General features: G+C 44.6%; 1 protein-coding gene across 1 annotated transcript in view; it reads left to right on the top strand.

Annotated features, from left to right (window-relative positions):
• LOC117458332 (ATP-binding cassette sub-family C member 4-like) overlaps positions 1 to 7,241 on the top strand; it is a 44,287-nt gene extending 37,046 nt beyond the window's left edge. The window contains exons 21-31 of the mRNA XM_034098735.2: positions 2,432 to 2,582; positions 2,663 to 2,782; positions 2,865 to 2,975; positions 3,093 to 3,193; positions 3,461 to 3,652; positions 5,306 to 5,461; positions 5,675 to 5,764; positions 5,850 to 6,022; positions 6,113 to 6,218; positions 6,294 to 6,428; positions 6,513 to 7,241. Coding sequence (XP_033954626.1) covers positions 2,432 to 2,582; positions 2,663 to 2,782; positions 2,865 to 2,975; positions 3,093 to 3,193; positions 3,461 to 3,652; positions 5,306 to 5,461; positions 5,675 to 5,764; positions 5,850 to 6,022; positions 6,113 to 6,218; positions 6,294 to 6,428; positions 6,513 to 6,602 — 1,425 coding nt within the window. The 3' untranslated portion in view covers positions 6,603 to 7,241. The remainder of the gene's footprint in view (positions 1 to 2,431; positions 2,583 to 2,662; positions 2,783 to 2,864; positions 2,976 to 3,092; positions 3,194 to 3,460; positions 3,653 to 5,305; positions 5,462 to 5,674; positions 5,765 to 5,849; positions 6,023 to 6,112; positions 6,219 to 6,293; positions 6,429 to 6,512) is intronic.
• Positions 7,242 to 13,056: the final 5,815 nt, after the last annotated feature.

The raw sequence follows: 13,056 nt of genomic DNA, 5'->3' as shown, positions 1-13,056 counted from the left end.
AAGGCAGTAAATGTGGTGGCATTGATGTTCATATTATAAGCCATTAGTTTCTTTAATGAATTAAGTGGCAAATGTTCCATGAGTGGGACAAGCAAGGGTTAAGTAAGGGCTCATTAGAAACTATGTTGTATAGTGTTAATGAGGGACGCACATCAGAAGTGAGATCATCTATTTAAATGAAGAAATAGGTTCCATGTAGTAATGTAAGTCTGTGTATTTAAAAGACTTGTCAGGAATAGGCATTCAATAAGTAGTGAATTAGTGCTGTTGTTTGTGCAGACAGGCAGGCAGCAGAGAGACAGGCAGCAGAGAGGCAGGCAGCAGAGAGGCAGGCAGCAGAGAGGCAGGCAGCAGAGAGGCAGGCAGGCAGCAGAGAGACAGGCAGGCAGCAGAGAGGCAGGCAGCAGAGAGGCAGGCAGGCAGCAGAGAGACAGGCAGGCAGCAGAGAGGCAGGCAGCAGAGAGGCAGGCTGCAGGCAGCAGAGAGGCAGGCAGCAGAGAGACAGGCAGCAGAGAGACAGGCAGCAGAGAGGCAGGCAGCAGAGAGGCAGGCAGCAGAGAGGCAGGCAGGCAGCAGAGAGGCAGGCAGGCAGCAGAGAGGCAGGCAGCAGAGACTGCCCCACCGCGTGTTTCATACCTGAAATGGTATCCAGATTTAAAATGCATGGCTTGGCTGAAGGATGTTTTTCTATAAGACGGGGTGTCCGCGGGGTCTTAAAAAGTATTAAAAGTTGATAAATCAATTTAGCAAAAATTAAGGCTATTAAAAAGTATTAAACGGAGTTTTCCAAGGTATTACATTTTGTAGCTTGTTTTCAATATGTATATAAATTGTCCAAAGAGGTTGTATTCTAAAGTCCGCCTGAATGTAATCATGGCGTAGGTGTGTAGTGTGATTCTGTGTAGTTTATTTATGGCATCCCGTTGGATTGGACGTCATCTGAACCGGACATCGTACGCTCACTGCTTGATAGCGCGCGAAGGCCCGTTTACGCCGGTTGTTAAACAGCATCGTTATGGGGAAATGCAAGTCTGCGTCCAAATGGTTGGAAGATAAGGATGGAGGACAATCAATACTGTATATAGTCAATGTGAGGTAATGTGTGTCGCCAAGGTAACCGGTTAAAACTCAAAGTGGCGATGAGGTCTTAAAATGTATGGAAAGGGTCTTAAAAAAGGTCTTCAGGATTCAGGATATGTAATGTAAGAGATGTGCCCAGAAGTAGATGCTAAACCCAAAGAAAACAGTGACGACCAAGGCTGGAGCCACACGAGGACCATAACGCAAACGGACCGAAATCGTTATCAAAAAAGTATTCCGTCCACAGGCACCAGAAACGTGTCCGTTCACACGAGACCGCTCGAAAGCATTGGAGACGCTGTAGTACATATGCCGGGCCTGTAAGTGGCGCTTTACTAAGGCCACAAAATACACCAAAAGCAGCGAAGAAGACTTCTCGCGGATGCATGCATCGTTGTCATGGTTGCCCTTCTGTTTATTCTCCGCGCTGCATTTAGCAGCAGAGGTGGGGTTTCGCCGGTCAACATGTCCGTTAAAGTTTACATTTTCCGGACAAAATTAGAAAAGTGCCGGTCAAAGGTCTTCTTTGTTATTTATTGAGTTTTAAAACAAATTAATAACGACTCTATATACTAATATAAGAATAATACACGGAGGACGGAGCCTCTCTTTTCCTCCCCCTCTCCTGACAGCCCGTCAGTATCGTGGTCTCATGCAGCTGCTGATCCAGTAATGAGTGACCCGACAGTAAAAATAAACATATTTATAACTAGTTTAGGTAGTTTGAGAGGTCATTAAAATAGCGACGGGTGATCTAACTGGAAGTGTGTGTTTTGTTCCGCTCATGGCTCCATCACAGCGGGCGGAGCTGCAGGTTATCATGCAGAGCTGCGTGTCTCCTCTCCTGTCCGATTAGACTTCACTCGCGTTGATGTCCATATCGATCCAATCTAGCTGGAAGCTCCTGCTGGGTGCGCTGTCCTGCGAGACACCGGGACCTGGCTCGAAACACTGGGGCTATTGCGTCATCGTTATCAGGAAATGATCGTGTAGGCGTAAACAGGAGCCGTTTGCCCCCCCCCCCAGAGCGTTTCGTTTGCAGATCTACCCACCTTGGGACCCGTTATCGTTTTCTGCGTTTCCCTGTCGGCCTCGTGTGGCCGGACCGTCAGTCTGATAGAGAACTGCAGCGAATACGACCGTTATCGGCCTCGTGTGGCTGCAGCCTAAAGCTACGGTAGTTAGTTGTTTCTTCCCTCCTAAGCAAAGAGGTAAATGTCGGGCGAAGGATTGCCTGATTTATTGCCAGAGAGCGGCCTTCTGCATAAACTGGACATAATGACCAGATCGTCTTTAGGAAATTCTTCAGTCATCAGTTCGTCAAACGGTAACGTGTTTTTTCTCTGCGCAGGTGTTCCTGCAGATCATCGGGACGATAGCCGTGTCAGTGTCGGTGATCCCCTGGATCCTCATCCCCGTGCTTCCTCTGCTGCTCATCTTCATCTACCTGCGGCGCTACTTTCTGCAGACTGCCAGGAACATCAAGCGCCTCGAGGCCACCAGTGAGTCTCCCACAATGCAACAGCGTACGTATCACGATGCAGGCCGATCGCTCGTGAAACCTTTATCGTCTGTCCCGCAGCTCGGAGTCCCGTGTTCTCCCACCTGTCGTCGTCCCTGCAGGGCCTGTGGACCATCCGAGCCTTTGGAGCACAGGAGAGGTTCCAGAACATCTTTGACGCCCATCAGGACCTCCACTCAGGTTCTCCACAGCTTCAATGCTTTACATTTCCCCGGAGCCTCGCCAGTGCAGCGTGGATAATGTTTTTCTCCGTGTCTAACAGGGGCCTGGTTCCTGTTCCTCACCACCTCTCGCTGGTTTGCTGTGCGTCTGGACGGCATCTGCGCCATCTTTGTTACTACGGTGACCTTTGCCTGCCTTCTGCTCAGAGAACGTGAGGCAGACTTTTGATTCTTAAACATTAACCTCTGGCTTTTGACCACCTGGCAACGAGTGGGAAATGATTAAATAAATAACCAAATCTGTAACATGTCTGTCCCCCGGTTGTTAGAGCTGGACGCCGGCTCTGTGGGTCTGGCTCTGACGTACTCCGTCACTCTGATGGGCATGTTCCAGTGGGGGGTGAGGCAGAGTGCAGAGGTGGAGAACATGGTAAGCTATTGATAACCAACTTGTAAAGCTTCATATGTTGGCCTCTGCTGACCTGATGTGTGTGTGTTTAGTGCGGGTCATCTTTATATTCTGCCATTTGCCCTTTTTCGGCCAAGTTGAGAAGTAACAGTCCTCGATAGTGTGTTATTGTGAGTGTTGCCTTAAGGTGACGACGGTTACTGTAATACCGAACACTCGGGAACACACTGTTTGATCTTAGTGCGTGTTGTTTTAACATGTAGTCAACCAGATCTTTACTGTGTTCAGATGACGTCAGTGGAGAGGGTGGTGGAGTACACTGAGTTGGAGAGCGAGGCACCCTGGGAAACTGAGAAGCGTCCTCCTCCCGATTGGCCCAGCAAAGGCCTGGTGACCTTTGACCGCGTCAGCTTCTCCTACAGCCCAGAGGGCCCGCTGGTGCTGAACAACATGAAGGCAATGTTCAGACCCCAAGAGAAGGTGAGACAGGTTTGAACAGTCCCAGGCTCCGAGACAGTCTACAGCAGGCCTATTCAAATGGCGGCCCGCGGGCCAGATGCGGCCCAGAACCAACTCCCGAGTGGCCCAGCCTCCCGTAGCCAAATTCCTACACTAGTACAGTCCATGAACGCAACACTCCGCGTTGCATAGAAACCACCAAACCACAACACGTGTTTTGAAAGTGCATCTAGTGGTGCTAGTAACGCTGGTCATATGATGGCAACTCTAAAACATGTCTCTCTCAACTCTGAAGCGTAAACAGAGACAAACCGGTCATTGATCTTGTGGAGCAGATGGGCGCATTCCAAGTCAAGCTGGACCGACTTGAGTACGGGTCAGATGCTGCATTTTCCGACGCTCCACAAACACATCACATCCCCGGCACAAATCACGGATGTGAAGACAGATTTCATTGCGAGGTTGAAAGAGAACTTTGCCGGCGGTCGGTTGGATGGACTTGCTCTGCCCACAGAGGTGATGGGCTTTGCCAGAGACCCCTTCACTGTTGCAATAGAGGGGGGCGTATCCACCAGAGCAAAGGAAGTGGTCCCCTGCATCGACGAGGGGAAATGTACACTGGAACTTATTGACATGCAGTCATCTGTAACCATGGCACAAGCGCAGCGCACTAACGGGCCAGCGAGTTTTGGAGTGATGTCAAAAAACAGCAGTTCCCTTCGTTCAGAAAGTAGCGATCTGTGTGCTCAGTATGTTTGGATCAACATACAAATGTGAGTCAAGCTTTTCACACATGAACTCAATAACAAGTAGCACTCGCTGCTCCCTCACTGACAGCACTCTTCAATTGCATTGACATCCTATGAGCCAAAAATCCCTGCTCTTGTTCAAAACAAAAAATGTCACTTCTCCCATTGAGAAAGTCAGCGATGACAAATCCCACATGAGGTGATAGTAAGCACCTAGTTTACTATAGTAGACGTGTAGTGTAGTATTCATTGATATGTTAGTTAACCTTATCCCTTGTTATCGGTTTGTGCACTGAAGGGTTTGACAGTTCTTTTTGTATTTAAATGCACTTTGTAATGTGTCTGGTCAAATGTGACCAACACGTATGGTTTTTTTGTTATTACTTAAAAGTGAAAACATAGTATTGCTACAGTACTACCTCTTTGTGTTACATTGGAGCTCTTCAACTGTCTATTAATGCACTTTTTGATGTGCATGTGTCATATACATCCTATTTTATTTTGTATGTGAGGACATTTATTAAGACTGCTATTATTGTATTCAGTTAAATGCACGTTGTGATGTTCCTAGTTAAAAAGAAAAACCTGAATATTTGACTTCTAAAGCAAACAAATGTAATGCTACAACTGTGCACTTTTTTTTCGAATGCACTTTGAGATGCCTCAGATTGTGTTAAATTAACGCAAATGTGTTCTGTTTTTATGCACTTTTTGACGTGCCTTTGTTAGATGAACAATGAATACAAATGGCATGTTTTTCATCGCAGTAATATGTGTTGGTTTAAAATGTGTCATTACCCGCTTATTACAGGCCGCTGAATGTCTGGCCCAGCTGAATTTAGTAGTTATCAAATCTGGCCCAACTGAATGTGTAATTGAATAGCCCTGGTCTACAGGATGTTAAACCTTGTTCTCTGTGTGTCAGGTGGGCATCGTGGGGAGGACGGGCGCCGGAAAGAGCTCTCTGGTGTCGGCTCTGTTCCGCCTGGCCGAGCCTCAGGGGAAGATCTACATAGACGGAGTTCTGACCTCTGAGATCGGCCTCCACGACCTGCGCACCAAGATGTCCATCATCCCTCAGGTGAACATCCAAAAACAAATATTTTCCGATCCACTATTTCTTGTCCTCTGTGTGAAACGTCACGGGTCGAGGAATAGCGGTTTGGAGAATTATAAAGGAGAATCCGACTGCATTTACCCTCTGACGTATCAACAAACGGATGTTATTGATGTGCGTCTACCAATTGCATTAAGTCAACTGACTCATAACTTACTTTGACTCCCTTTTCCCCAGGACCCGGTGCTGTTTACAGGCTCCATGAGAAAGAACCTGGACCCCTTCGGCCAGTACTCTGACGAGGACCTGTGGAGGGCTCTGGAGGAGGTCGGTACCCCCCGTCTGTCCTGCAGTTCAGTGAGATCTCACTCTGCTCGGGGCATCGGGCTAACTCCCCCTTTCCCTCCCGCAGGTGCAGCTCAAGTCGGTGGTGGAGGAGCTGCCCAGGAAGCTGGAGACGGTGCTGGCCGAGTCGGGGTCCAACTTCAGCGTGGGCCAGAGGCAGCTGGTGTGTCTGGCCCGGGCCGTCCTCCGACAGAACCGCATCCTGGTCATCGACGAGGCCACGGCCAACGTGGACCCCAGGTACCGCTCGGCAAGATCTCGCTTTGCTTATTTTTAAGCTTAAATCGTTCGGTCTACAGATGTCCTTATTGTTACCCTGTCTCTCTACAGAACGGATGAACTGATCCAGAAAACCATTCGGGACAAGTTCAGAGAGTGCACCGTGCTCACCATCGCTCACCGCCTCAACACCATCATAGACAGCGACAGGATCATGGTCAGTCCTAGAGTCACAAACGTCGAACAGTCTGTTCTGTTACATGATAACTCATTGAGTCTCGTTGGTCCCCAGGTGCTAGATGCAGGGAGAATTCAGGCCTACGATGCACCTTACACGCTGCTTCAAGATCCAGAAGGAATCTTTTGCAAAATGGTGCTGCAGACCGGCAGGCAGGAGGCGGCAGCGTTACTGCAAGCGGCCAAACAGGTGGGTCTCGCCCTCTGCAAACATTTTCCATAAAAGGTACAAAAACGTTTTTCCATCTCACTTTACAAACTCTTTGCTCTTCAGGCATACAACAGCAAAAGCCGTCCTGACGTCGCTAACGGACACGCGGAGACGGCAGATGGTCACTTGGTGATCTTTGAGACGGCGCTGTGAGCTCGTGGAGGGGATTCCTCGGATGTCACAAAGTGCCTGCGCGCTGAAAGACTTGGCCGCTGTAGCCCGTCGGGAGACGGGACCCTGAGAGGCCCTCCGCTCGCTGTGCCTCAGCCAAATGTACACGTGCACATTTAGCCCACTCAGAGAGTGACCGCTTCAAATACATGGCTATTTATTTACCGTGCTGTACGTTTGCCCTCTGTATGATGATGCCTTGAAGAAGTTGCTTATTTAATATATATACGGTATATATACACACACGAGTGCCTTATTTTAAGTTTGCACATGTGACAAGGCCAGTGTCTGATCTATCCGCAGTAGCCTTGTGTCTGTTTGTACATACGGGTAGTATTATTGCACGCCGCTGATCCTTGTCAAATCAAACTCAAAACAAAGGTTTCGGCAATCTCGTTATTAATTGTTTTTGTACAATCATGTTGACATTTCAGTCATCGACACAAGTTTAGAACTGCAGTACATCAATCTTCAGACTAAACAGTTTCCAGGTGAGGACGTGTCCAATTCATGTGTTAGAATGACATTATGCTTTTAATTACTTTTTAGTTGGTTTACCAACTTGTCATGAATATGTTTGTAACTTTGTTCTTAAATGCTGAATACAAATTGTACATCTTGCACTGATGTCATTTGGTTCTTTTACACACTATATCTATACATAAACTCATACCTTTACCTTCAGGAAAGGGATACCATTCCACAACATAGATCTGATATTACAGCCCCTCTATTGGCTGCTGCACATTTAACACAATACTAGTAATTACCATCAGGTTGCTGCACCTTCACCAAGACATCGTTTGTTTGTTTAATTTGCTTCAATCGGCTGTGTAACCATCAGAGGTGGGAGAAATAGTCAGATCTTCTACTTGAGTAAAAGTACCAGAGGAGGAATACAGTAAAAGTCCTGCATTCAAAATGTTTCTCAAGTAAAAGTGCTAAAGTGTTACAATCAAAGTATACTAAAAGTAGTCATTGTGCAGATTGGTCCATTTCAGAATAATATATATGATATAATATATATGATATATTTTGAGCTGGTAAAGGTGCAGCTAGTTTGAATGACTTTGTATGCTGCAGGGTAGCTTGTGAATTTACTCCAGGTGGAACTGAAGTCTGATTTAAGAGTTGATTATATTTCACATCATTAATCAAAATCTGTAAAGTAACTAAAGCTATTAAACAAATGTAGTGTATTAAAAGTGCATGATTTAACTCTGAATTGTATTGGAGTAGAAGTACAAAGTAGCATTAATAATATAAATGTACATAGTTACTTTGCACAACTTGGTCTTATTTTAAAGCCAACTCTAGACTTTTACAAGACAAAATACCCACTGCAGAATACAAAGCAATGAGGTAGCACTTGCAATACATAATCCTATATGTACTAAAAATTAACATTTACTCTCAATACTCCTGATTGGTAACACGATGCTAAATGTTGTCCTTAAAGTTCACAACAGTGACATAAAAAAAAAACCTGCAATGCAAACCACTTGTATATGAAAAGGCTTTATTTTGTCAGTAGCATTAATGTCAGTCTACTCTACATAGATACATTATTCCCCAAATCCCACCCTCTAATAGACTGACGGCGAAGTAACCAAGGCTACTACTACAGTACCTACTTACTTACTTAGCGAGATGTCCAATCTCTCAACATATCCTGACCACTTGGAAACCCAGGTATCTTTGTGTTATCTGCCGTGACTAACTCTAAAAACAGCAACTAAGCAGCCCTACCACGCCGGTTATCACTTTAGTAAGTCAACCCTCAGTCTTTTTGGAACGATGGTGGAGTGTTTGAAACATGTGGGGACTACAGACTGCAGCAGGGACCTGTTGAAGATGTCCGTGAACACCTCTGCCGGCTGAATTGCACACACCCTGAGAACACGGCCATTGTGCATTCTGAAACATACAGTCGGGCGACAATTTAACTAAACTCAATAACTACTGTATTTCAGTCAATATTATTTATTATTTGTACTTCAATTGTGTATTTCCACATTATGCACCTTTATGCCTTTACTCACTCCATTGGGGAGGAACATTCGTACTTTTTACCACCATTTATTTTTACAGTTTCTAAAAACCTAATTCAACAAATAAATGATGATATCTTACTCAGTGCTTCTCAAAGTGTGGTCCGCGGACCACTGGTGGTCCGTGAGCGCCCCCTAGTGGTCAGTGAGTATATTGGTAACATTTCACATTTTAAATAAATAAGTTAATTTAAGTTTTCCGCACTCTCGCGGGAATATCTCCGCAATGGAGCAATGTTACGTTTCACTTTCGATTGCATGATATAGCCCAGCACAACACCTTCGTCACACATGTTGCCACTTGTTTGTACCATTTTCAGGCGATTTGTAATCTGTTCTAGAAAAACGATGTGTTTTTGGATATTTGTGGAGTTGGGTGGTCCGCGATTGTTTTTTTATTGGTTAAGTGGTCCTTGGTATGAAAAAGTTTGAGAAACACTGCTATAGGTTATGCTGCTGAGCATGGTTAAGCAAGGTGGGGTTTATAAAGTAATCCAAATAAACCTTTATCACTTTAATGTTGCAGCTGATAAACACATGAATGCATCAATAAATACTAGTACTTGTATATTTTTGTACTTGCCTGACATTATGTAATTTTTGTGTACCTCTTTTTTTAAATGTGCCTTTCATTCACAGTGGAAAAGCATGGTTAACGTTGCATTTGTTTGATGAAAAGCCAGGAGTCCATGGTAGCTGTTCTAGGCACAGCTTTATGACAAATTATGCAATTACTTTTTTTACATTTCCTTTTTGAAACGAACTCTTGGACAGTTGGACAATGACCATTGACTGTCTCCGATCTGATAGATCAGAGTGATACTACGCTGCTCAGGTAAACTAAGGTTTAAGGTTCGATCCCCATGAGGTGCAGGGATTTTCTGGAGTCCAAGACCCGAAGTGTGGAATTAGATTACCAAACGCAGCACATATGGGCCAGGGCAACACATACGGGCCAGGGTAAATGGCTGACTGGGATAAAGCACTGCCTTGAAGACTGGAGGTTCTCGATTCAACCCTCTTAACAGAGTTTTTCATTTAAAAAATGTTGGTGGCACAATTGTGTGACAAGAACAGTTTTTTCCAGTATGATTTATTTCCTTTCCTTTTTTACATTTGTATTTGTCACATAATCTACCAAACAATCTAATAGCTCAAAGTGATGCGACGCTGCTCAGGTGAGCTGAGGTTGTGGGTTCGTTCCCCGTGAGGTGCAGAGACTTTTGGAAGTTTAACGCCCAAAGTGCAGAATTAGATTACCAAACGAAAAAGCATTGTCCCAGGTCAAATGGCTCACTGGGATAAAGCACTGCCTTGAAGACTGGAGGCTGTGGGTTCAATCTTCTTTATTTGCACTGGTTTTCAGGAAAAACATAAAAATGATGTGAAAAAAGCGTAGAGAAGAGTTTTTCATTTATAAATGTTGGTGGCACAACTGTATGACATACTTACAAGGATAGTTTTATTGGATGCACTGCACAATAACTTATTTCCTTTTTTACATTTTCATTGTGACATAATCTACCAAACAACCTGAGACTGTCACAAATGAAACAGTTTAGTGCGATACAAAGCTGCTCAGGTGAGCAGGAGTCTGGGGTTAGATCCTCATGATGTCAATGCATTTTCTAAGTCTAACCATCCAAAGTAGATAATTAATTTACCAAAGGAGACGCAACAGTCACTGGTCAATTGGCTCAGAGGGATAGAAGACACGTTAGAAAGCCTGAGGTTGTGTGTTCGAATCCTCGTGAGCTATAAAGTGTTTTACTCAAAATGAAAAAGATAAATGTGCCTGGAGCACAGGTCTTCATGTACATGTGTTGGTGGGTTGATTGGGTCTGTTCTCGGCATTAAGACACCCGTGCCGAGTTCAGGTCCGCTGCTTAGCATGTACTGGGCTCGAGACTCAGAGTAGCTGAGTTATTCATAGTAAGTAAGGCAGGTAGCTGTGACAGGAAGTGCATAGTAGATTAAGCAAAATGGATGTTGTGAAAAGTAGGATGGGTTCGGGACCGATTTCTAGCGCCCAAATTAAGATGTTCTGCTATTTTTGTAATCCTGATCTACTCGTTCTGCTCTCCTACGCTACCTGCCTCTCCTGTGCTACGCGACACTCCTACCCCACGTTTCCTGTCTCACTTACTATGAAGTACCTGCCTCTTTGTTCTTCTACTGTTCTATTGGGCTGAAGTCGAATAGTCCATTTAGTTTAGGAACCTTCCTAAAGGAGTGAAATGACCCGGAAGTCCCTCAGTGGCAGCCATGATAAGTGCCGTTCGAATACTCTAGAATGATGAGAATGATAGGAAAGGAGGTTTCAAACTTCCTTTATAACCTCCTTTAGCTTAGGAACCACTGGACTTCCCTAACCGGCAGGAGAAGCGAAAATGCTGCCCCACAATGCCTTGCAGCCGCAGCATTTGCCGTCACTCAACAGTCGGCCGTTCACGGAAAAAAACGATTATGACGGAGAAATTATATCATGAAAGTTACGGTGCTTATTAAGCTTTTTAAAACATAGGTGGTAAGTTGCCAAAGTGCTTTGTTTTGAACGTTCATCAGTATTATAATCAAAGAGAGAAATATGAACCTTAGTTTTTACTGAAATGATCAAATAAAGTCAACATTTCAGTCTTCACTGAGCTGTGTGGGGTTTGTTCAACTTTTAAAAGATGTTTGAATGGTGATATACACAGTGATAGATGTTAAGGACTAACGTTTATAATAAATACATCTGTATTGATTTTAAGATCTTTAGTTCATACAATCATACGTATTGGGATCATTTGTATTAATGTGGACCGGAGGGAGAGGGTGACGAGCAGTTTCACTTTCCTTTTTTATTTCAATTCCAACTTTGGTCCTGAAGAATATGTTTCTCTGTTGTCCACGTTCATAAAGCAAAGCAGCAGCATCAGAGCACGGTGCAGAGTCTCTAGATGAGTTTACAGTAGTCCCTCGTTCTTATTAAACATCCATGTTGTCGTCCGCTGTATAGAAAATTGTGGTTTCCATAGTTTCCCCACAGCAGCAGACGCACACAATGACGTCCGCTGGCGCATCATAAACACGTCGGATAGTGAAAGTGCATTCGGATTCTCTAAAGTACCGCAGTCTCTTCTCCTAAGTCCTTTTAAATTCTCCTATCCACTATCCCTTAACCCCGTGACGTTTCACTCAGAGGTCAAGGAATAGACGATAGGGTTAGAACTTACTCCTGTTCTGGCTGCCTTACACTGGCTCCCTATAGAACACAGGATAGAATTTAAAATTCTTCTTCTCGCCTACAAAGCCCTTAATGGGCAGGCGCCATCTTACCTTAAAGAACTCATTATACCCTACTGTCCTACTAGGGCATTGCGTTCCAAGAATGCAGGGTTGTTGGTTGTTCCTAGAATCTTTAAAAGTACAATGGGAGCCAGAGCCTTTTCTTATCAAGCTCCACATTTGTGGAATCAGCTTCCAGTTTGTGTTCGGGCGGCAGACACCCTATCCGTTTTTAAGAGTGCGCTTAAGACCTTCCTTTTTGATAAAGCTTATAGTTAGGGCTGATTAGATTCAGCCCCTAGTTTTGCTGATATAGGCTTAGTTTGTCGGGGGACATCTTACTTCTTCCTTCTCTCTGTCTATACCCGTGTACACTCATGTTCCGATTAACCCAGCTTCCCCAAATGTCTTTCTTTTTGGTGTCTATATACGCTGGGATCCGGAGTCATGGATGATCCTGCGGTCCTGTGTCCTGGATCGCGAGCGCTGGATCTTGAGTCGTGGCTGTGGTCCTGGATCATAGGTCCTGGATGGATATCCTCGTGGATTCATCTTCCTATTATACACACATGCATTTCCAAACATTTGGACTACCTATGTTGCAAATGTATTATCTTTTCAATTTACACACGGCATGGCATCTATTGCACGTCTGTCCGTCCTGGGAGAGGGATCCCTCCTCTGTTGCTCTCCCTGAGGTTTCTCCCATTTTTCCCTTTAAACTGGGTTTTCTTTGGAAGTTTTTCCTTGTACGATGTGAGGGTCTAAGGACAGAGGGTGTCGTATTGTCATACTGATATTCTGTACACACTGTGAAGACCACTGAGACAAATGTAACATTTGTGATATTGGGCTATATAAATAAACATTGATTGATTGATTGATTGATTAGGAGCTGATTTTTAAACTATCCGACTGCAGCCTAGGACTCATAAAGTTACTGCACCTAACACACAACCTCAGATCTTCAAACCAGACTCGTATCACTCTGAGCTGTATGATCAGATGTGCTTTCCTTATTTTTGTTAGATCTTTTGATTACTTATCTTTGGCTAATGATACATTGATACAAAATATTGCACACTGTGGGAGTTGAACTCACAACCTCATACTTT

The sequence above is a fragment of the Pseudochaenichthys georgianus genome, chromosome 2, assembly GCF_902827115.2.
Source record: "Pseudochaenichthys georgianus chromosome 2, fPseGeo1.2, whole genome shotgun sequence".
Taxonomy (NCBI): Eukaryota; Metazoa; Chordata; class Actinopteri; order Perciformes; family Channichthyidae; genus Pseudochaenichthys; species Pseudochaenichthys georgianus.
This window is presented reverse-complemented; position numbering and strand designations above follow the sequence as displayed.